At 36.5% G+C, this 23,853-nt stretch overlaps 2 protein-coding genes across 4 annotated transcripts; both read left to right on the forward strand.

Moving 5' to 3' along the window:
• The first annotated feature begins 7,777 nt into the window (after window positions 1-7,777).
• On the forward strand, window positions 7,778-13,617 carry LOC125667915 (uncharacterized). 3 transcript variants are annotated; one of them, XM_056164545.1, is made up of 2 exons: window positions 7,778-8,204; window positions 8,821-13,617. In XM_056164545.1, exons 1-2 carry the CDS (start codon window positions 7,988-7,990, stop codon window positions 10,470-10,472), a joined length of 1,869 nt encoding a protein of 622 aa, XP_056020520.1. In that variant the 5' UTR covers window positions 7,778-7,987; the 3' UTR covers window positions 10,473-13,617. The 3 variants fall into 3 exon arrangements, with proteins under 3 accessions (XP_056020520.1, XP_056020521.1, XP_056020522.1); XM_056164546.1 differs by having other exon boundaries at window positions 10,395-13,617; XM_056164547.1 differs by having other exon boundaries at window positions 12,961-13,617.
• Window positions 13,618-19,009: 5,392 nt separating this feature from the next.
• LOC125650289 (uncharacterized) lies at window positions 19,010-22,481 on the forward strand. Its single transcript, XM_056164548.1, has one exon. It carries the CDS (start codon window positions 19,305-19,307, stop codon window positions 22,383-22,385), a length of 3,081 nt encoding a protein of 1,026 aa, XP_056020523.1. The 5' UTR covers window positions 19,010-19,304; the 3' UTR covers window positions 22,386-22,481.
• The last annotated feature ends 1,372 nt before the right edge of the window (window positions 22,482-23,853 follow it).

Genomic DNA, 23,853 nt, shown 5'->3' on the forward strand with positions numbered 1-23,853 from the left:
AATAAATCAAGTTAAAAAGAAATCGTAAATAGTAGTGACAACTCCGTACACTAACAAAAATTGTATCGAAATATTTCCCTTAATAATGATGATGGTGGTGGTGGTGGCGATGTCGATATATAATGATAATGGTGATGATGATGATATAGTGATGGTGGTGGTGATAATGATGATGAAAGTTATTACTGTGTGTAAGGTAAGGCCATCATTAAAAATGATTTTGTTTGATGTACTCCGACCCACATTTTTCAAGTTGGGTCGGTAGGTAGGTGTTTATGTTTGTTTGTTTTTTAATGTAATGAAATTTTTTAATATTTAGTTTTAAAGTAAGGAGAATTTTCTATTTTTTAAAGGGAACCAAAAAAAAAAAAATGAAATTGCTGAAAAAATGATCGGGTAGGAGCAAATTTGACGGGTCGGTCGGAGTACATCAAACAAATCAATTTTTATTTTTGGTCTAAGTTTCGAAAGTATTCATGTTCGATGACTATGTTTCACGCAACGGTGGTCTAGAGGTTAGAGCGTTTGCCCCGCATGCGGAAGGCCGGTGTTTGAATCCCGTCCGCTACAGACCTAAGTCGTTAAAACAGGTAGTGACAGTTCCATCGTCAAACGCTCGGCATCAGATGTGAATGTCACGGGTCCTCTGAGATGACCTTAAACACGGATGCCCCGTGTCACAGTAGGTGTGGCACGCTAAAGAACCCTCAGTGCTCAATGGCCGTAAGCGCCGAGTATAGGCCTAAATTTGAAACCCTTCACCGGTCTTGGTGACGTCTCGATATGAGTGGAAAATTCTCAAGAGAGACGTTAAACAAGATACAATCAATCAATCACACATTGTGGTGCCCTTAAAAGTGATCAAACTCTTCTCATTGGAACCTGTTAAGTTTTTAAAAGTTTAAAGTCGCTGAAAACTTTTCTCCGCTTCTGGGTAAATTTCAACCAAAATTATTTGTTATTACCCGAAAGTGAATTGTTGTATTATGTTTAATGATAGAAATGTTCACCCATTCATAAAGAAATGTTCACTTGAAAACATATTCGTATGGACAGTAAGTCGTTTTCTCAAAATTCAATGAGCAGAGTACATATTCATTATCTGCTAGTTTTTGCATGTGGCATAGACATTTTTTTAAAAGCTGGTAAAATCCTGCACACTGGCAATTTCAGAAACACCCCTGTCATATATGACATTTTCTATATTTTCTTGATTGCCATTGATTAAATTATTTTTCATTGCTTTCGCACAAACCTAGGTACGGGTATGGGTCAAATATGTTTGCTATTCTTGTACAGAACAAATCAAATAATGTGATATTAAAGTTTCATTTCTGCGTTAACAGAAGAATTTGATACAAATGTAGTATTTTGCTCTCTATTTTGAGTAAACTTATATTTTGTAATGTGGGTGCAATAAATTTTTATTAAGTAATTAAATTCTTATACATACAGTGACTCGATTAAAAGGTGAAGGTGTAAACATCGTCAACTTGAAGCTTACATGTACAGGTATATTGTAGATAGATTACTGTATGTTCTCTGAAAGTGACTACAACATTTACAACCATGGTAAGACAGCTGCATGTTATGATTATTCATCTGTTATCTGTTCAGTGCAAACAAAAATCGGATTATTCCATAAAGTGTTAGAAGCTACTGTAAAAGTTTACATACTTATATTTTCTATACTTTCGGATTTCCGAATACTAATTCCAAGCTCTCTACGAATGCTCTAGGTTATGTCATTGTAAATTAGATGAAATGTAGTCAGGGGCCCATCTCCAGCAGTTACCTCTTCTTCTTTTTTATAAATGCAGAGAATTTGCTCGTATTTTCACTTTGGCGATCTTTTAGATAAGTTTCTTTCTGGTATATCTAATGTATCTGGAACCTGATTGGAATGAACGAAAGTTTACTTAGTTAACTCTTGTTAATACCACACTTCTACATGATAATCAGGCCCGCATAACGAAGGGGAGGGGGATGCCCCCACTAATTATAACTGTACGGGAATTGGCGCCCCTATCAAAATCACTGCTATGGCTTGCTAATTACTTCATGGTACTTCTACATTTAGAAATGTAAAGAAAAAATGCCTTGAATATTCCATATGTTGTTTTTAAATTGTTCTCATGACTAAGCGGAACAAAAATTCGTTTTAAAAATGAACATTTCGCACAGGCACCAAACGCATGGCCAAATCCCTAAACTGTATGAATAAAGACTACATGGAGAATACATATCTACTTTTAGCGTTTAGCCACAGGTTTGATGCTGAAACATTTCCTTACACGTGCACATTTAAATTTAGGCTAAATATAATTATACCTAATAGAACTTCTAAACTTCAAAGTATAAGCTTTCGTGCATTTTGTTTTCCTCTATTGCATAAATATTCAGATTTTGTCAACAGGGCAACTCAGATCGTGACTCGAATGATCGTAAATTGAAATAAAAAAGTACATGGTATCTTTTTATGCAAGTTTTATGCATTCATTACTTAACATTATTAATTATCATACACATCATTAAAACCTGCTTCGCTTTTAAACTAACGGAAGTTTTCGTTTTGCATATATTCAGGTTTTAATTCGGGAATAAACCGAAGCTTCATCTATCACCCTTTTCCTTACCGACTAGTCCAAGTTAAAAACCACCGGTCTCCGTGTCTTACGGTACACTTTTACCTGGGTTTTTTTTTTTTTTTTTTTTAAAATAACGTGACGTCATTTTGATATATTTCGGATTTTGAAATTCAAAAATGACCTATTGACACGCTTTAAACAATTGCTAACGCATGTCCGTTTGTGCCGTGTGTTGATGAGGGCAATCTTAGGGTTTAATTGCACTAATCAAGAACACAATCGACAGAGACCGAAGTCCGAGGTCGATAATGTACTGTGATGAGTATATGTAAATGTAACGCACCAGAAATCTGTGATAATGATAAAAAAAAAAATATATGGCTGGTAATGATGATAATCGTTATCTGGTATAGAAATATAATATTGGTTCAACATTTTCCCACAAACTCCATTGTGATTCACATCTTTGCACTTCAAATGTCTGAATTGATACATATATTTTACAAACACATTTCATTTCAACGTGGTAAATAATGAAATTCCCGTGCCCGTTACATGTAACCAAATATATCGAGACTAAGTATCAACGATATCTTAGCTAGACACATTTAATATAAAAAATATGATTTTAATGATATAAGATCATTAATTCATGATGAGATGTTTCATGATAAAACTATTGAATCACTAGAAAAGAGTATGAAGACTTTTTATTTGTATTCATTATTCTTTTTCATGATCGATTCCATGGAATCTGTATCACTTACATTCAATATAATGCTAATCAAGAAAAAAGAAATGAGTTAAGCAATGAAACGTGAGGCTTTTTTGAAACATTTCCTGTTGTCTCTTTCACATTCTCGGAGGATTCTCGGTATAATGATATGGTAATTCCCCGTCCACTGCCCGCATGTGACAGCTAGTGTATCGGTGAAATCCACGTGCGGTCAGTGTCAATAACAAAGAACTCGTAATTTAATTCAATTAATTAATCTTAACATTATTGGACTAATTGATTATATTAATATGGTATAATGGAGTATTACATATATCATTGAATATGATCTTTGATACAAAGAGCACAGTCCAGACGGAGTGTGTATAGCTCTGAATGAAATGAAAGAGACGGATCCGGGGGGGGGGGGGGGGGTACGGGGTTGTAATCTTCCCCTCTCCACCCCCTTATTGGTGGGAAACTAAACCAAAAAAGAGATATATCGGTTTGCACGTTACCCTCTGTTTATCAAATTAAGACTTAGTGTGTGCTAAATAAAATGATCTCAAACCCATCAAAGACAAATAGTATACCCCTGGATACACATCAAGAAAGTCAATATTAGATTCTCATTCATTAGACCTCCAAGTCTCTTGTGATGGTTAAGAAAGTATTAGCAAAAATAACAAATCAGAGTTCACATAGACAAAACAGTTTTAAGTGTGTATCTCAAATCGACTCTGTTTGTAAAGCCTCATATCTTTTGAGTAGAATCAGAAAACTTTCACCCTTCAAACAAGAAAACTCTTTACAGTGCTTAACTATTGCCTCACTATATGGGACACTCCTTTCTTGAAACCAAAAACTCGTAAACTTCAAAAGCGAGCAGCAAGGATTATACTCGATGCCGCGAGGATTCACCACCTTCATCCATCTGAGTGAAATATTCTCGAGAGCGACGTAAACAATATTCAATCAATCAATCATCACTAATTGAACGACTTGGATGGCTCGCTGTTTTTGCACAAGTCCAATTTTACAAACATTTTGTTATATAATGTTTTCTATTCCATGATCCCTAGTACTTTAAATGTTCTACTAGTGTTTCATTCTTCTGAAAGATATGGTTTACTATCTCGATCCAATAATGATATGTATGTGCTTGCGTTCAGAACAAGGGGTGTACAACTCTGGAATGAATTACCATCATCTATAAGATCATCGCCCTCAACATCAAGTTTTAAACATCATTTAAGAAAATTTATTGTACACAAACGATGTGCCTCCACTAATCATTAGAACACTGTGTGGAATATATTCATTATATCAATATTGTTGTTAATTCCTCATCTCCTAATGTAATAACAGTAGGATGTCCCTATTGTTACACTGATATATAATGTAATTACAGTAGGATGACCCTATTGTTATCATATAATATAATTACAGTAGGATGTCCCTATTGTTATACTGATATATAATGTAATTACAGTAGGATGACCCTATTGTTATACTGATATATAATGTAATTACAGTAGGATGTCCCTATTGTTATATTGATCTATAATGTAATTACAGTAGGATGTCCCTATTGTTACACTGATATATAATGTAATTACAGTAGGATGTCCCTATTGTTATATTGATATATAATGTAATTACAGTAGAATGTCCCTATTGTTATATTGATATATAATGTAATTACAGTAGGATGTCCCTATTGTTATACTGATATATAATGTAATTACAGTAGGATGTCCCTATTGTTATACTGATATATAATGTAATTACAGTAGGATGTCCCTATTATTATACTGATATATAATGTAATTACAGTAGGAGGTCCCTATTGTTATACTGATATATAATGTAATTACAGTAGGAGGTCCCTATTGTTATCATATAATGTAATTACAGTAGGATGTCCCTATTGTTATCATATAATGTAATTACAGTAGGATGTCCCTATTGTTATCATATAATGTAATTACAGTAGGATGTCCCTATTGTTATCATATAATATAATTACAGTAGGATGTCCCTATTGTTATATTGATATATAATGTAATTACAGTAGGATGTCCCTATTGTTATACTGATATATAATATAATTACAGTAGGATGTCCCTATTGTTATCATATAATGTAATTACAGTAGGAGGTCCCTATTGTTACACTGATATATAATGTAATTACAGTAGGAGGTCCCTATTGTTATACTGATATATAATGTAATTACAGTAGGATGTCCCTATTGTTATACTGATCTATAATGTAATTACAGTAGGAGGTCCCTATTGTTATACTGATCTATAATGTAATTACAGTAGGATGTTCCTATTATTATACTGATATATAATGTAATTACAGTAGGAGGTCCCTATTGTTATCATATAATGTAATTACAGTAGAATGTCCCTATTGTTACACTGATATATAATGTAATTACAGTAGGATGTCCCTATTGTTATACTGATATATAATGTAATTACAGTAGGAGGTCCCTATTGTTATACTGATATATAATGTAATTACAGTAGGATGTCCCTATTGTTATACTGATATATAATGTAATTACAGTAGGATGTCCCTATTGTTATACTGATATATAATGTAATTACAGTAGGATGTCCCTATTGTTATCATATAATGTAATTACAGTAGGAGGTCCCTATTGTTATACTGATATATAATGTAATTACAGTAGGATGTCCCTATTGTTATACTGATATATAATGTAATTACAGTAGGATGTCCCTATTGTTATACTGATATATAATGTAATTACAGTAGAATGTCCCTATTGTTATACTGATCTATAATGTAATTACAGTAGGAGGTCCCTATTGTTATACTGATCTATAATGTAATTACAGTAGGAGGTCCCTATTGTTATACTGATATATAATGTAATTACAGTAGGATGTCCCTATTGTTATCATATAATGTAATTACAGTAGGAGGTCCCTATTGTTATACTGATATATAATGTAATTACAGTAGGATGTCCCTATTGTTATACTGATATATAATGTAATTACAGTAGGATGTCCCTATTGTTATACTGATATATAATGTAATTACAGTAGAATGTCCCTATTGTTATACTGATATATAATGTAATTACAGTAGGAGGTCCCTATTGTTATACTGATCTATAATGTAATTACAGTAGGATGTCCCTATTATTATACTGATATATAATGTAATTACAGTAGGAGGTCCCTATTGTTATACTGATATATAATGTAATTACAGTAGGATGTCCCTATTGTTATACTGATATATAATGTAATTACAGTAGGATGTCCCTATTGTTATACTGATATATAATGTAATTACAGTAGGATGTCCCTATTGTTATCATATAATGTAATTACAGTAGGAGGTCCCTATTGTTATACTGATATATAATGTAATTACAGTAGGATGTCCCTATTGTTATACTGATATATAATGTAATTACAGTAGGATGTCCCTATTGTTATACTGATATATAATGTAATTACAGTAGAATGTCCCTATTGTTATACTGATATATAATGTAATTACAGTAGGAGGTCCCTATTGTTATACTGATCTATAATGTAATTACAGTAGGAGGTCCCTATTGTTATACTGATCTATAATGTAATTACAGTAGGATGTCCCTATTATTATACTGATATATAATGTAATTACAGTAGGAGGTCCCTATTGTTATCATATAATGTAATTACAGTAGAATGTCCCTATTGTTACACTGATATATAATGTAATTACAGTAGGAGGTCCCTATTGTTATACTGATATATAATGTAATTACAGTAGGAGGTCCCTATTGTTATACTGATCTATAATGTAATTACAGTAGGAGGTCCCTATTGTTATACTGATCTATAATGTAATTACAGTAGGATGTCCCTATTATTATACTGATATATAATGTAATTACAGTAGGAGGTCCCTATTGTTATCATATAATGTAATTACAGTAGAATGTCCCTATTGTTACACTGATATATAATGTAATTACAGTAGGATGTCCCTATTGTTATACTGATATATAATGTAATTACAGTAGGAGGTCCCTATTGTTATACTGATATATAATGTAATTACAGTAGGATGTCCCTATTGTTATACTGATATATAATGTAATTACAGTAGGATGTCCCTATTGTTATACTGATATATAATGTAATTACAGTAGGAGGTCCCTATTGTTATACTGATCTATAATGTAATTACAGTAGGATGTCCCTATTATTATACTGATATATAATGTAATTACAGTAGGAGGTCCCTATTGTTATCATATAATGTAATTACAGTAGAATGTCCCTATTGTTACACTGATATATAATGTAATTACAGTAGGCTGTCCCTATTGTTATACTGATATATAATGTAATTACAGTAGGAGGTCCCTATTGTTATACTGATATATAATGTAATTATAGTAGGATGTCCCTATTGTTATCATATAATATAGATTATTGAGATGGATATGAGATAATCTCATTTAATTGAGTGAATAGCATTATACAATAGGACTTAACTTGGTACAAGCTAACTTATTTTAAGAAAGTCAGCATCAGGAGGAGTTAACTAGTATTGCAACTTCCTCTTCCTTTTTGCACCCCACTCAAGTGGAAGGAACAACAGCACGTTAAGCACTTTTTTTCACAATCAAGGCCAATCCATGCCTCCAAAGAGAAAAAGAGATGGGGGAATGGTTTCTCCAGCCCGGGGCAGAGGACAAAAAAAGTCTCGCCACAACACTAGGCAGCAAAAGCCTGGAACTAAAGTGAGAGATAACCAACCCCCCTTCCAGCACCAGGAATCTTCAGAGAGCGTGCCAGGGAGTGAGGCTGCACCAGATTTGGGGGAGTTTGTGCCTGCCAACTTTGGCAATATTGGTAACTCTGATTTTTCTTTAGATTTAAATGTTGCTGACTTCACCCCTGTACCAGAACTTAGCTACTTTGATAATGTAGGTCAACACATCCCTTTGAAACTGAAGCAAAAAATTTGGGATGGGCAATTTGTTGATTTAGGTTTGCTGTTAAAATCAGCAAAAGAGATTGACTATAGTTTGGGGGGTCAAGGCGAAATTAAAATCAGGGATGGAAAATTCTGCGTTGTCAGGTCTAATGATAGTTCATACCTGACAATTGATAAATGGACTAATGCCTTCATGATTTACATGAGCGTTATGTTGGAAAAATACAGAGCTCGGGCCCAGGAGTTTTTAAAATACATGCGAGATATCAGATTAGCTGCCACTAGATCCCAAGGCTGGTACAAATACGACGAGCAATACCGTCTCCGCAAAGCTAGCAATCCTGAATCCTCCTGGGGCATTATCAGTCAGGAATTTTGGCTACTATATGTGACCGGCCAGAGTTCATTCCATAGTCAAACTCAATTCAGTAATAATAAGCAATTTTCAAGTCAGAGCAGCACATCTGCTGTTACCCAATACTGCTATCATTTCAATCAGGGTAAAAAGTGTAATTTCTTCCCAAAATGCAGGTTCAAGCACACCTGTAGGAGATGCGGAGGAAAACATCCAGCCAACAACTGTTCTTCCAACTCAGCTGTATAAATTGGGCAAGACCCCTATAAGATTAGACAGAGTCATTTACTACTCACAAAATTATTCAGATAATCATTTTTTACGGGAGGGTTTTCAACATGGCTTTAAACTACAATATTCTGGTCCTAGATCACCCAGGTTTTCAAAAAATCTAACAAGTTTAGGCAGACAATATTCAGTTGCAGAGGAAAAGATTTGTAAAGAGGTTACATTGGGGAGAGTGGCAGGCCCCTTTATAGAACCACCTTTTCCAACTTTGCAAGTTTCTCCATTAGGCCTTGTTCCCAAGAAAGATGGCGACTACCGCCTTATTCACCATTTATCATATCCAGAAAATGCTTCAATAAATTATTTTATCGACCCAGAACAGAGTTCTGTAACCTATTCAACTATAGATGATGCTGCTGACATTATTGCCAAATTAGGTAGGGGGGCTTATCTTGCCAAGTCTGATATCAAATCAGCCTTTAGGTTGCTACCAATTAATAGCACGGATTTCGATTTATTAGGTTTTTGCTTTAACGATGCCTTCTATTATGACAAGATGCTTCCATTTGGGTGCAAGATAAGTTGTGCAATCTGGGACAGATTTGCATGCTTTCTGCATTGGTTGACACAGAATCGTTCACAAAATTCCTCTATTCTGCATTATCTGGATGACTTCTTTTTCTGCGGCAGAGAGCATTCCATAAGCAAAAATACCTTGGACACCTTTCTTTCCCTGTGCAGTGATCTGGGGGTCCCAATTGCAAATGACAAAACAGTATATCCAACCCAAGTTCTTACTTTCTTGGGCATCGAATTTGATACGGTGCAAATGATCATGAAATTACCATGGGAAAAAATTCATGAAATTAAACACAAAATTCTTGACATTATGACTTTTAGAAAGGTAACACTTCAGCAACTTCAGTCCATATTGGGGCTTTTGAATTTTGCATGTAGAGTCATAGCTCCAGGTAGGGCTTTCTGTCGACGACTAACCGATGCAACAATCGGCCTTGGCAAACCACATCACCATACCCGGGTAACATTAGAAATGAAAGCTGACCTCCAAGTCTGGCTCACCTTCCTTCAATCTTTTAATGGTATATCAGTCATTACAAAGAGCATATGGGTCAATAACGACACTCTCGAACTTTACACTGACAGTGCAGGGGGAGACTCGGGGGGTTTTGGTATATTTTTTGCAGGCAAGTGGGCATATGCTCAGTGGCCCAGTAGTTGGTTGGCACAAGGCCTAACCCGAGACATGACTTTTTTAGAGCTCTTCCCAGTCCAAGTAGCTATTGAAGTATGGAAGCATCAATTTGCCAACTACAGAATCTTGTTTTACATTGACAATATGGCAGTGGTACATGTTATCAACAAAACAACATCAAGGTCACCTAGGGTCATGAAAATTGTAAGAAAACTGGTTCTAACATGTCTCAAGCATAACATCTTAATTAAAGCAAGACACATACCATCTAAGCTAAATTCTATCGCGGATTGTCTCTCTCGTTCACAGTGGGGCAAATTCCGACGACTAGCACCAACAGCAGATCCATGGCCAGCACCACTTCCCAAGAACATTTGGGAAATTTAAAAAGTGAGGCAAACAGGCTTATCCAGGGTTCCCTCTCAGTCAACACATACAAAGCTTATCAAGGGGCTTTTACCAGTTTCAAAAAATTCTTGAGTAACTGTGGGATTGCAATGGTTTTTCCTATTCCCATTGACCACTTGCTTAATTTTATTGCTCATTTGTCCATTTCAGGTACAGCTTATAGAACAGCTGCATTATACATTAGTGCCCTATCATATTTTCACAAATTAAGAGGCATACAGGATAATACTCAATCATTCATCGTCAAAAAAGCCTTGCAGGGTCTGCACAAAAAGCGAGGTAACCCTGTAGATCCACGAATCCCATTAACCATATCTATTTTGCAACGTGTAGTATCAGCATTGCCATCAGTCTGTAGATCACCATATGAGGCAGCATTATTTTCCACAATTTTTTCAATTGCATATCACGGCTTGCTTAGGGTTAGTGAAGTCTTGTCTATCCATAGGGCACACATTTCCCTTACTAAGAACAATGTCAGCATTCTAATTCCAAGGTCTAAAACTGACCAAATTGGAAATACAACTACGTTGCAGATTTCCAAACATGCCAATTCTGATACTTGTCCAGTGCAATGGGTACTCAAGTTTTTACGGTTGCGCCCTAACAGTGACTCCACCTTATTTTTCATCCATATGGATTACAAACATGTAACAAGATACCAGTTTAATTGCATGCTACAGAAAACACTTAAATTTAATGACATTCAGGGACATTTTAGGCCACATAGCTTCAGAATTGGGAGAGCCACAGATATGGCAAAACAAGGGGTTTCAGATTCAGAAATTAAATCTTTGGGAAGGTGGGAGTCAAATGCTTTTCAAAACTACATAAGATTATAATGTAATGGTTTGTTGAATGGAATACAGGCTAATTTGCCAAAAGTATTCCAGGTTTCAAGACAGTTTGGATAGTAGGATCGTCTATACCTTTTTGGGCTGGTGAAGAGGCACGGAGGAGACCGGGCGGAAAGAACCTCAATCTAGGGGTTGACATCTTTTGGAAGGGGATAAGAGGGCTAAAATGGCAAGACCTCGACAAACTGATAACAGAAGAACTCAAACATCAACCACAACCAGATGTATTGGTTATTCATGCTGGGTCAAACGATCTAACAACAGCTGGCAATACTGCACTTAGATTTGCACATGAAATTCAATGTAGCTTGTATCGCTACAATGCATTGCTACCAAAAACTTTGCTCATTTGGTCAACAATGCTTCCCCGTCTTTACTGGCATGGTGCACCTCTAGGTAAGGGTGGCGCTAAGATCGATCTAAAAAGACGCAAGGTTAATAAGGCTATTAAGAAATTTGTTACCTCTCAAGTTAACGGAGCTTGCATTGTTCATGACAGAAATATAAACGTCCATCAAACCAGTTTATTTAGGTATGACGGAACTCATCTAGCCGAAAGTGGAAATCAAGCTTACTTAAATAACATACAGGGTGGTTTGGAATTTATTTTGGGGGGAAAGGGCAAAATCTTCCCTACGCAATAGTTTGCAGAATCTTGTCACTTGTGGTTGGTTCCTATAACCTGTCATTCATTTAGGAGATAGATACTCTCTAGAGCAATTGGTGGGGAACATCATATCGATGTTTGTGGCGGGGTCAAGGGAGACATCATCCCTGTACAAGCTTAACCTGTTGTCTCTGCCCATCTGCATCAAAGCATGAGGGATGTCTCATGGCTGTGTGTTAACATGGAAGTTAAATGCCATTGAGCAAATGTGTGGAATAACTGGAAACTGCTTGGGGTCTGCAGCATTTCAGTGCTCAGACCCCCTCTACCTCTATAAAAGGAGGAGAGGCTACAGGCTGGGTGGTGTGAAAGTTCTAAACCAGGTAGCAAGCCAGAGACAGGGTGTAAAAGCTGTGCAGCTTGTGTGCCTAGCCACCATGCGTGTTAGGCATGGGGTTCCTTGGCACTCGCATCAAAGCGAGGCCACTAGTTTGCCCATTGGTTTATGGTATCCTAGTTGTCTCCCTTGACTCCTACTAATTTTTGCGGCCAGTATCATCCAACACTGGTGTATTGTGTTTTTATGATGTCATTGCTCAATAAATTCATGTAAAGTACCAATTGGTGTTTATTTTTCATTCTCACTAGTGGCTGAAAGATAATTCAATAATATTGTGAAAAGGCAGACAAAGCAAACTATCTTGGCTGCAATCTTCAATTAATATAGATTATTGAGATGGATATGAGATAATCTCATTTAATTGAGTGAATAGCATTATACAATAGGACTTAACTTGGTACAAGCTAACTTATTTTAAGAAAGTCAGCATCAGGAGGAGTTAACTAGTATTGCAACTTCCTCTTCCTTTTTGCACCCCACTCAAGTGGAAGGAACAACAGCACGTTACCCACCCACCCTCCCCATATTTTGAAAAAGTTAAGTAAACCATCAATTTGTTTTACTTTGGTCAAATAATCTGCGCCAAGTATGTTATATTTTTAGGTAAATCGCAGGGCGTGGATTCAGTTAAGCTGAGCCTGTTTTTGTACTTGCATAGGACTGCTCATATGACGATAGTTGCACCTTGCTAATTGCCAACCAGTCAACGAAAGAGGACTATTGAATAAATATCCAGATAATTTTTCTTTTCTTACATTTGTCGCAATTTTAAGGGGGAGGAGTCAGGGAAACATTAAGGCCAATAAGTGTACAAGCTTAACCTGTTGTCTCTGCCCATCTGCATCAAAGCATGAGGGATGTCTCATGGCTGTGTGTTAACATGGAAGTTAAATGCCATTGAGCAAATGTGTGGAATAACTGGAAACTGCTTGGGGTCTGCAGCATTTCAGTGCTCAGACCCCCTCTACCTCTATAAAAGGAGGAGAGGCTACAGGCTGGGTGGTGTGAAAGTTCTAAACCAGGTAGCAAGCCAGAGACAGGGTGTAAAAGCTGTGCAGCTTGTGTGCCTAGCCACCATGCGTGTTAGGCATGGGGTTCCTTGGCACTCGCATCAAAGCGAGGCCACTAGTTTGCCCATTGGTTTATGGTATCCTAGTTGTCTCCCTTGACTCCTACTAATTTTTGCGGCCAGTATCATCCAACACTGGTGTATTGTGTTTTTATGATGTCATTGCTCAATAAATTCATGTAAAGTACCAATTGGTGTTTATTTTTCATTCTCACTAGTGGCTGAAAGATAATTCAATAATATTGTGAAAAGGCAGACAAAGCAAACTATCTTGGCTGCAATCTTCAATTAATGATAGCGAGCTCTAATGATTATGACAGAAAAACAATTCGAGTTTACATATACGTCCACTGAATTTTTAGTCGAACTTCTGGCAGAGTTCGTTTGCACACAAACCATACTCTTTCATGCAGTCATTGTGGGATAGGGAATTCCCGTGAACTACTATAAAGATGGCGATGGGGTCATCAGAAAGAAATGGCATCAGCTGAAAAATCCTACTTTTTTCCGACGCACACTGTCTCTTGCCTCTAAAAAGGCAGGAAGTGCAGCGACTTGTTCCGACTTTAATTCATAATTGATTCTCAATCTCTGTTTCGCACGTGTTATGTCTGAATCCATGGTGGGGTTTTTTCTTGATGTGAAAGTATAAAAGTTACATATTTTTAACGTTTACTTTAATGTTTTATTGAATCTCTCTTTCCCTTTTTCTATACACTCTAATTTCATGCTTTGCACACTCTATTCATTTATGAAACTCTCTGCCTTTTTATTAAATGATTGCGCTATGTAATTATACCGCGTTGTAATCGTGAACGTACATTATCCCAAAACGGTATGTGTTATGCGGTACATGGTAGTGTCTCTATGTGCGGAGACGCAGGGGACTATGGATAATATGAATTTTCATCAAAAATATCTCATAATCACTGTGCGTTACCCTAGTCCAAGAGAGCGACAGGCAAGTGCGCTTCCGCATTACTCGTTAGAATATTGATGTTTTCTGTCGGAAGGTCTTAATTTATTTTTGCACCAATTAAATAGGTAGTGTCAGTTTTAAACGCCTATCTGGAGCCTTTATCTAATACACGTATTTAACAAGAAAACCCACCTCGAAGTTTTACTAAAGATTATGGTAAAGTGTTTGGAATGTTTATGCACGATTAGGATAAAAAAAAATTATCGCGATTAGGGTATAATTATTCTTTGTACAATCAAATATGCTATGTTTTTATTTCATACTTTTTAAAAATACTTGACAAATGAAAGCATTCGATGCCCATTGTTATTGTCATATGAATGATGGTGAAATTGACGGCATATTTTTCTTGGTGTAAAGTTTTGCATTTACATGTAAACCCGTGGGGATCAAGGTTAGAATAGGTCCTCAGTACCCCTTACTTGTCGAAAGGGGCGACTAAATGGAGCGGTCCTTCGGATGAGACCGCAAAAACCGAGGTCCCGTGTCACAGCAGGTGTGGTACGATAAAGATCACCCCCTGCTCAAAGGCCGTATACGTAAGCGCCGAGCATAGGCCTAAATTTTGCAGTCCTTCACCGGTAATGGTGACGTCTCCATATGAGTTTAACAAGAGATGTTTGTAAAACACATGCCCCCCATGGTGCAAAATTGAAAAGAGTTATACACACACAACATTTAATTGAGAGTAGTATCATCAATTCAAAATATTGAGCAGACAATATCTTCCTATGTCAAGAGTGGATTGACCATGTGATCTGAAAATCAATAGGGGTCGTCTTCTCCTGAAGATGTACCAGTGTACCAAGTTTGATGTCTATCAAACAAAGGGTTCTCAAGACATTGAACAGACAGTATATTCCTATGTCCAGTTTCACCCTTGACCTTTGACCATGTGACCTCAAATTGAATAGGTGTCATCTTCTCCTGAAGATGTACCAGTGTACCAAGTTTGATGTCTGTCAAGCAAAGGGTTCTCAAAATATTGAGCGGACAGTATATTCCTATGTCCAGTTAGACCCTTGACCTTTGACTATGTCACCTCAAAATCAATAGGGGTCATCTTCTTCTAAAGATATACCAGTGTACCAAGTCTGATGTCTGTCAAGCAAAGGTTTCTCAAGATATTGAGCGGACAGTATTTTCCTATGTCCAGAGTAGACTGACCCCTGACCTTTAACCTTTTGACCTGAAAAACAATAGGGGTCCTCTTCTTTTCATAACCAACCCACATATGAAATATCATTACGATTAAGTGAATGGTTCTCAAGATATTGAGCGGACAACATGTGGTCTACCGACCGACCGACCGACAGGTGCAAACCAATATGCCCCTCTTCTTTGAAGGGGGGGGGGCATAAATATTTATTTATTCATACTTATATGTATATTTTGCATCGTTCGAGGTGGGCTATAGCTGCAATGATGTAGTCTTCTTCGATTAGGGGAGGGGGGGGGGGGCTGCAACTTCTTAGGATCTCCGTAAAGGTGCAAATACGGAAGTGATTCATTCCCGCAACATTTTTTATCATTGTAAACATTTGCTTGCTTTCTTTACGTAAATAAAATGATGTTCTATGTTTCTTGGTCAATATATAAATTTACAACCTGCATCTTACAATTTGTGATGCTCTATTCTACCGTTTTTAACAATTCGGATATATTCTAATTTCTCGATTCATATTTGTGCGTCATGATTGATGTACTGAAATTTCAACTTCCGGTTGTCAAGTTATTTGTATATGCCCATATAAGATAGTGTTTAGATCATTGGACGAGTATGGAGGAGAAAGCGATTTCGTCAGCATTGAAAAAGTTTAAATTTGATATCAAGTTTTTAAAAAACGAACAGCAGAGTGTATTTTTTCCTGCCACCATATGATTTTCCGTTTTTGGGGTTTTTATTTTTTTGGTCGGAATGACTTGAGTAACTACATTTTCATGCTGATTGTCAATGTTTAGGTTTTTCAGTAGATCCACCTACGAGACCTCGCGATAACAAGCATGGCGGAGCAGACGAAGAATTCTGTATATGTTAGATTAGCGTAAAGCTGGCTTTTGGAAATTACATGTATCTCCTAGTGCTTGAACCGTTCGACTTCTAAAATTCAAACTTTTAATCCACCAATTTTATTATAAGGTGCATTATTGGTCATTATGTATACTATAAATGTGCCGTAATATTTTAAGGTTGATAAAAAGAGATTACAAAATCTATGTATCGATTTCAAAATATAGATTAGGTCACCGAACTTTTGCCCTCTTTCCATGAAAATATTTGTAACCACAAAACTTTAGGCACGCGATTAAATTATGTGTAAATGTAAATATATGATAATCAATTATACGTTTTAAATATTTTTCAACATGCTGATTACTTAGATTCAACCTGTCCTTAAAAATCTGAACGATATAAATCAGAATCTTGTATAGTTAAATAATTCAAAGCTTATTACGCACATATTTTTCATATCTCAGTGTTCCTCTGTAGAATAATTAACTTTTGTGCATATGATGTTCTAAGTGAAAGTTACGATAGACGTTTACGATTATGCAGTCAGACAGAAATGGAAATTCGAGATGCAACATACAACGCCTATGTTGACTTTACAACTAAGATAAAGACTGGGAACTCAGGCCTTCCAATCGCCTGGATACCCTTGGTATAATACATAATTATAATTAGAAAAAGCCTTGTAACTCCTATTACCACAATGACATGGATCCCTGTTTCGACAATGAGAAAAAAAATGGAACAAATGATGTATGATTCCGCATTCATTTCTCTTTGTGATGCAGTTGTGAACAATGTGCGTATTAATCTAGTACGTCCATTTTAACGTCTGTGAATTCCTACAGAAGAGAAAGCAGAATGTTATAAAAGAATTTTAAACAAGAGGTACTGTGAGCAATGCTCACTAAGAATACTTACAATGCTTACCCCAATCTCCCAAAGGGTGTTGGTAATAGGTAAAACTTCAGTATTATGATCCAAAAGGTATCTAGGAACACAGCATCTCCATGCGATGAAAAAAGCCGTTAAAGAATTTAAATGAAAACCATATTGCTACTTCGATGTCCAGTGCACGTGACCTTTGACCTTTTGACCCCAAAATCGATAGGGAACATCTTCATCCCATGGGTAGTCCATATGTATGATATGGTGACGGTAGGTGGAAAGGATAATGCTTTAGAGCCCGGAAACCATTGCGTCTACGGACGGACGGACAGACAGACGGACAACCCGATTCCAGTATACCCCCCCCCCCCCACAACTTGTTGCGGGGTTATAAAAATGAGGACATGAACTGCAACACTTTCCGCCGGTATACTTTTCATGAAACACTACGCGCTTCATACAGTATGCAGACATGAAACACTACGCGCTTCATACAGTATGCAGACATGAAACACTACGCGCTTCATACAGTATGCAGACATAAAACACTACGCGCTTCATGAAGTATGTAGACATGAAGCGTCGCAGCTAACACTCATGTATTTTCAAAAATGAAATTAATTTCTTAATAATCTACATCTTAAGCAAATGTCGTAAAATTCCAAAATCAGCCAAACTTTGCTTTCAACACCAAACTTGTTTTGACCCTTTACCTTGGGGGGAGGGGACATAACAATTTTTCACTCCCTCGATCTCCAGGGCATAGAAACTTCCAAACAGTTGGGCAATATGACCCCCTCCTTTCCATCCTCTTTTTAAGGACCTGCATTTACCTTTATTTTGAAAGATATTTCTTAATATTTACACTTGGAATGTTTTTGCCTTTTCTCTACAAATTGTAATGATTGCCATTTCTTCATGAACTATGCGTGTATGAATCTTGATAAATATAGTACGTCTGTTCTAACGGTTGGGAATTCCAACAGAAATGAAAGTAGAATGTGAATATAAGAAATAAACTTCATTTCGAAAATACACGAGGGTATGATCTGCAACGTTTTACTCCGGCATACTTTTCACGAAGTGTCAAGGCGCTTAATGAAGTATGCTGATGTGAAGTGTCGCAGTACATACCCTCATGTATTTTCAAAACTGGAATTTATTTCTTAACAATTCACTGTATATATGTTATGATATATATACATCCAGAACAATTTAAACCCACAATTTACAACAAATTAGCACATATTACAAATATTTATTTTGGTATTCACAGGACATGATTTATTTTTATGACAGGGAATCTATGTTAATTTCAAGTTGCGAATTATTACAGAAAATTTCAATCTCTGTTCGCTAGCGGTTTGTATAACGATGGGAAGATTTTTTGTGTACGAAAATTTTAAATGATCTGTTTCTAAAGACTGAACTTAGGACGTAATATTTTGTGCTATAATATAGAAATTAAAAAATCCATACAACGCCCAAATAAAAAGAAATTCAAACTGTTTTATCTGAGTTCATTGTTTTATACGAAAATATAATGATCTACAAAACTTATTAGAACAATATGCATTTCTGTGGGTTTTACTTAATCGTTGAGAATAATTCATGAAGCTAATGACCACAGTAATAATCACAATCGTTAAAGGCGTTATTTTAATTCTTACTGTAGATATAAAGTCATTGTTTCCTTTTCGCTGTTCAGTTGTCATTTGCCCGCGGCCGACGGTGATGGACCTCCAGTATGAGAAAGTGGAGATTTAAGAAATGTCAGATACGTTTGTCATAAAGTCACACGTTCTTAACATCAGTTCCATCTACTTTTAATTTCTCTGCATATAATTGTGTACAGGTAGCCGTGTTTCGCCTTACCTGGTCGGAAGTTGCGAGGGCTACACTGGACTTTATCGGTGTATATTCACATACCTAGGATGGTTACTTCTTAACAATTTTTACTGGGAGACGATTTCATCAACTTTGATTCAACTGAAAGGAAAATGGAATTATCAAAAGAGTTTTACCAGTTTGTTGTTTTGATCTCCGTTTTAGGATGTGTTTTGGCTACGTCGCCTTCCACTTGTTACAAGTGTCAACACGGCGACATATGCAAACCTCCTAAATGTGTATGTTGTGGAAAAGATATGCCTCTTGAAAAATCCAAAACCCCACAGATGGTTTTCTTTACTTTTGACGACGCAGTCAATACATACGTGGCCAGTTTTTATAGAAAACTGTTCGACTCAAACCGTAGAAATCCAAACGGATGTCCGATTTCCATGACATTATTTATTTCGCACGCCAATACTGTGTATTCGTTGGTGAGGGAATTTTATCAGAAAGGATTTGAAATAGCATCTCACAGTGTTACGCATAGCCAACCCAACATAAAAACGTTTAGAAATGAAGCAGAAAAGCAGAAAGAAAACTTAGCCAGAAAGGCCCGGGTTCCAAAGTCCGAAATCCGTGGATGGAGAAGTCCGTTTTTGAAACCAATGGGGGATGCACAGCCAAACATTCTCCAGTCCCTTGGATATTCATACGACGCTACCCTTACTATCAGTAAACGGAAGCAGACAGATCGAGCACCCCTTCCGTTTACTCTGGACTACGGATGGCCCTACGACTGTAAGATCAACCCTTGTCCAAAATCAGCACACAAAGGTTTCTGGGAAGTGCCTGTTGTTTCTGTTAGAGACTATTTAGGTAAATATGACTGCGTGTATGTCGACGGATGTAATAACCCACCACCCGATGAAGAGTCTGCCTACAACTTCCTGTGGGAAAATTTCAACAGTTATTACAAGACCAACAAGGCACCCTTTGGCATCAACATGCACGCTGCATGGTTTTATGTACCCGACAGATTAAAGGCAATGGACAGATTCATCAAAGATTTGTTGAAATTAGATGACGTATACATTCTTCCTGTTAAACAAGTTATATCATGGTTAAAGACACCGACCCCGTTGGCGGAGTTAAAGGACTTCAAACCATGGACATGCGCCAACCCCCGTGAAAGATCTGCTCCAAAACTTCAAGCAAAGGGATTTTTTGCAGATACAGGAAGACATCACAGTAACATCAACGTACCTGAAAGACAGCCTAAAATTTCTCGCCATAGGAATGTTAAGCGTAATCAAAGGAAGAAATCGCATGTGTGGCAACAATCGCACGTACGAGACAAGTCACACGCAGTGCAGCGATCACACCATACTGGTAGATCACATTCAAAAGTAAGGCCCATTTTACACACTCCTTTGGAAAATTCCTACCTTTTTCAGCGTATGCAACGTAGAAAAGCTGTACGAAAAAGTCGTATCACTACAACCATTCCTCCTCTGCCAATGCCGAATCCGTTGATTCCAAAACCACCGACGAAATTTTTGAAGAAGAGCAAAACGTCTCAAGACTTATTTGCCACACCCCTCTATTCTTGGCAATCGGTTCTTACAAATGTGGTTAGTAAGGAGTCGAAGCAATCACGTCACCAGAAAATGCCGGAGCGAGTAAGTCATCATGGCAATCAACACAGCCACACGAAAACAAATCGTATTCCTCATAAAAATAACGTTCATCGAGTTGTGAATAAAGGCAGAAAAGGGACCAACATAAACACGCATACTGGAGAGAGTAAATCTTGGAACGCAATGAAATTTGAACACATCATAACTACCACAACCAAAAGACCAAGTACGACACAGAAAAAAGACATACAAATATTAGAAACAAGTACAGTTTCAACCAAAGTTAGTCAAATGGGCCGTCCCGTGCCAATGGCAACTTCGAGTTCCCCTCAAAATCAGAACTTGGACTTGCCTCAAAATTTCGGGTTGAAAGTCGATTTTCAACTTGTTGGACCATGGGATACTAAAAAGGTCAAGACAGAGTCCCCGGCTTTATCGTCTTTACATGAGTGGATAGAAACGCAAAAGAAACAAACAGATACAAATTTCAATTCAACTCAGGGCAAGACTGTTCTATTAAAACCCAACGGATTTTTCAACGAAAGTAAAAACTTTTATACAGTCGAGACAACGGAAAAGAGCATTGTAAAGCAAGAGAATGGTAAAACCTTACCCACTGCATTAGATAAGAAAGATGCATTAACTGAAAGAAAATCTTCAACATCAATACAACATACAAAGGAAATGAAATGCAAACAAGGTGTGAATTGTCAACTTCCGGAGTGTTTCTGCGAAACCACTAATTATCCAACAAACATAAGCCTCACGGAAATACCTCAAATAGTTTATATTACCATCGACGGTGACCTTAACTTTCTCACATATTCTAAGATGAAAACCTTATTCCAGAAAAGCAGACGAAATCCGAATGGATGTCCCATAGAGGGCACTTTCTTTGCCAACGGAAGAGGGACAAGCTATCGTTTAGCTAACATATTATACAAGGGTGGAATTGAAATCGGTCTGAACGGGCGACAAACATCAGCTTACACTTCTTTAAAAAAATTGCAGTCGGATATAAATCAGCAATCGGAACACTTCGGTATCTATTCTGCTATCCCTGAGGAAAACATTAAAGGATGGCGGTCTCCAGAACTTTCTGGAGAAATGATGGCAAACATTGGCATCTTACGCAACAGAACATTGTATGACTCATCACTTGTTCTACGAGACTATGCTGGTCTTAATAAATCAAAACCATGGCCATTTACATTAGATTTTGGCATAGAGAAATGTGAAGGAGAAAAGTGTTCCAATAAGGAGAACAAAGGGATATGGGAAGTTCCTGTTATTCCGATGACGTCACTTCATGATGAGACATGCGCACATACTGATAAATGCAGGGCCCCCAAAACAAAAGAGGAAACTGTTGACTATTTGATGAAAAACTTTAATTCGTACTATAAGACAAATAAAGCCCCGTTTGGAATCCATTTATCTCGCGAGTGGTTCTATTGGTACAACAATAGAAATTTTGCAGGACTTGCAGAATTCATAAACACAATCTTGAGTTACAAAGATGTATACATCGTATCGGTGTCTAATTTATTACAATGGATGACAGATCCAGTTTCATTAACCTCAGCGAAATCGTTTGTATCTTGGAGATGTTGATGTGTTGACAGCGAGGAAGTGGTGTGTAAATGGTCATTTTAATTTATTATGCTTTGGATGGTGTTATGATTCTAAAATAAATCTTTAAAACATTAATTTGATTTATTTCCCTTTGTCATAAACAAGGAAGGGCGACTTGAAAATTGTCAATAATTAACCTTAAAATAGACACAGTGGTATCACTGCTGCTTGTAATATTTGGTACACATGATAACAAGGATAAAAAAAAGTTAGTAGTGGAAGCATCCAAAATGAAGTCATTGATGTTTGTTGAAGGAAGTATGAAGATGTAAAGTTTGTTATATTTTGTTCCAAATCAGTCGGAATAGCACAATTAACAAGGCCTGATTTTTGTTTTACACGCGTCAATGCTCTTTTTGTAAATGTCTTTGAAGAATGTTAAATACTTACAATCATCAACTTAATTAAATATGACAATGCGTAGGAAAGATAGCTAGGCTCGTGTCATTTCATGAATCAAGTGTTAGTTCGTATGATGTTTAGTTTGTGGTCTGTTAACTACATTGCTTCATGACTTCCTCGACGTTTAGTAGCGAATCATCTAATTAATAATTCAAAACCTTTTTGTGATTAAGACTTATAAATTCATGAATATTGTCATATTATTTGCGTTTGTCGTATTTTGCCGCTTCCTGTGTGGATTTCAACGAGATTACAACGCAACTAAGTTAATATTCAATATTGAAAAATCAGAATTTTTACATTTGACATCAAAAATATTTTTTGAAGTCGTGTCTATATCAGATTCATGCCTATATCAAATTCATGTCTATATCAAATCTGTGATAGGGGTTTGCAAACGCAGATTCAAGATTTAGTTTATAATTTTAATTGTCAAATGACATGTGCATGTCTTAATCATAATTTAGTGTCTTAATGCACTTGTCAACCGAGATGAGTCATTCACAGAAACTTCGATGTCTGTCAGCTGTTTGTTATGAGTATATAACAATGTGAGAATTGTGAACTTCATACATGATTTTACCTGACACTAGATAACAATACCAAATGAATATGACAAAAACATGTTTATAACGTTTGTGTTTATTTTTCTCGTTTGTTCGACATTTTTACATCTTGTAATGTTACGAACGGATATGAAATGATCACATTCGTGCAAACCTTGTAACCTTCAAGTCGTAAAGTTTCCGTATTTATGTCTTTCATACATGAAGCCAAGGGGATAAAAATGCCCGGTAACTTTACCACCATCCTGCCATAATATTATGGAACTGCTTAAGGGCATTCTACAAAAGCCTGTTGTGTTTTTAATTGAAGTCGGATGATAAGAATTATGAAGTTAATAATAATGATGGAATCGAATGAAGAGTAAGAGATATTTCTCTCTCTAGAATTATATATCACTAATTTCTAATATAAATGGATTTCTTTATGAAGAAACTTTTCGAATGAAAGTGAAATCGTGACAAGAACATATCTAATTTAG

The sequence above is a fragment of the Ostrea edulis genome, chromosome 5 (genome assembly GCF_947568905.1).
Source record: "Ostrea edulis chromosome 5, xbOstEdul1.1, whole genome shotgun sequence".
NCBI lineage: Eukaryota > Metazoa > Mollusca > Bivalvia > Ostreida > Ostreidae > Ostrea > Ostrea edulis.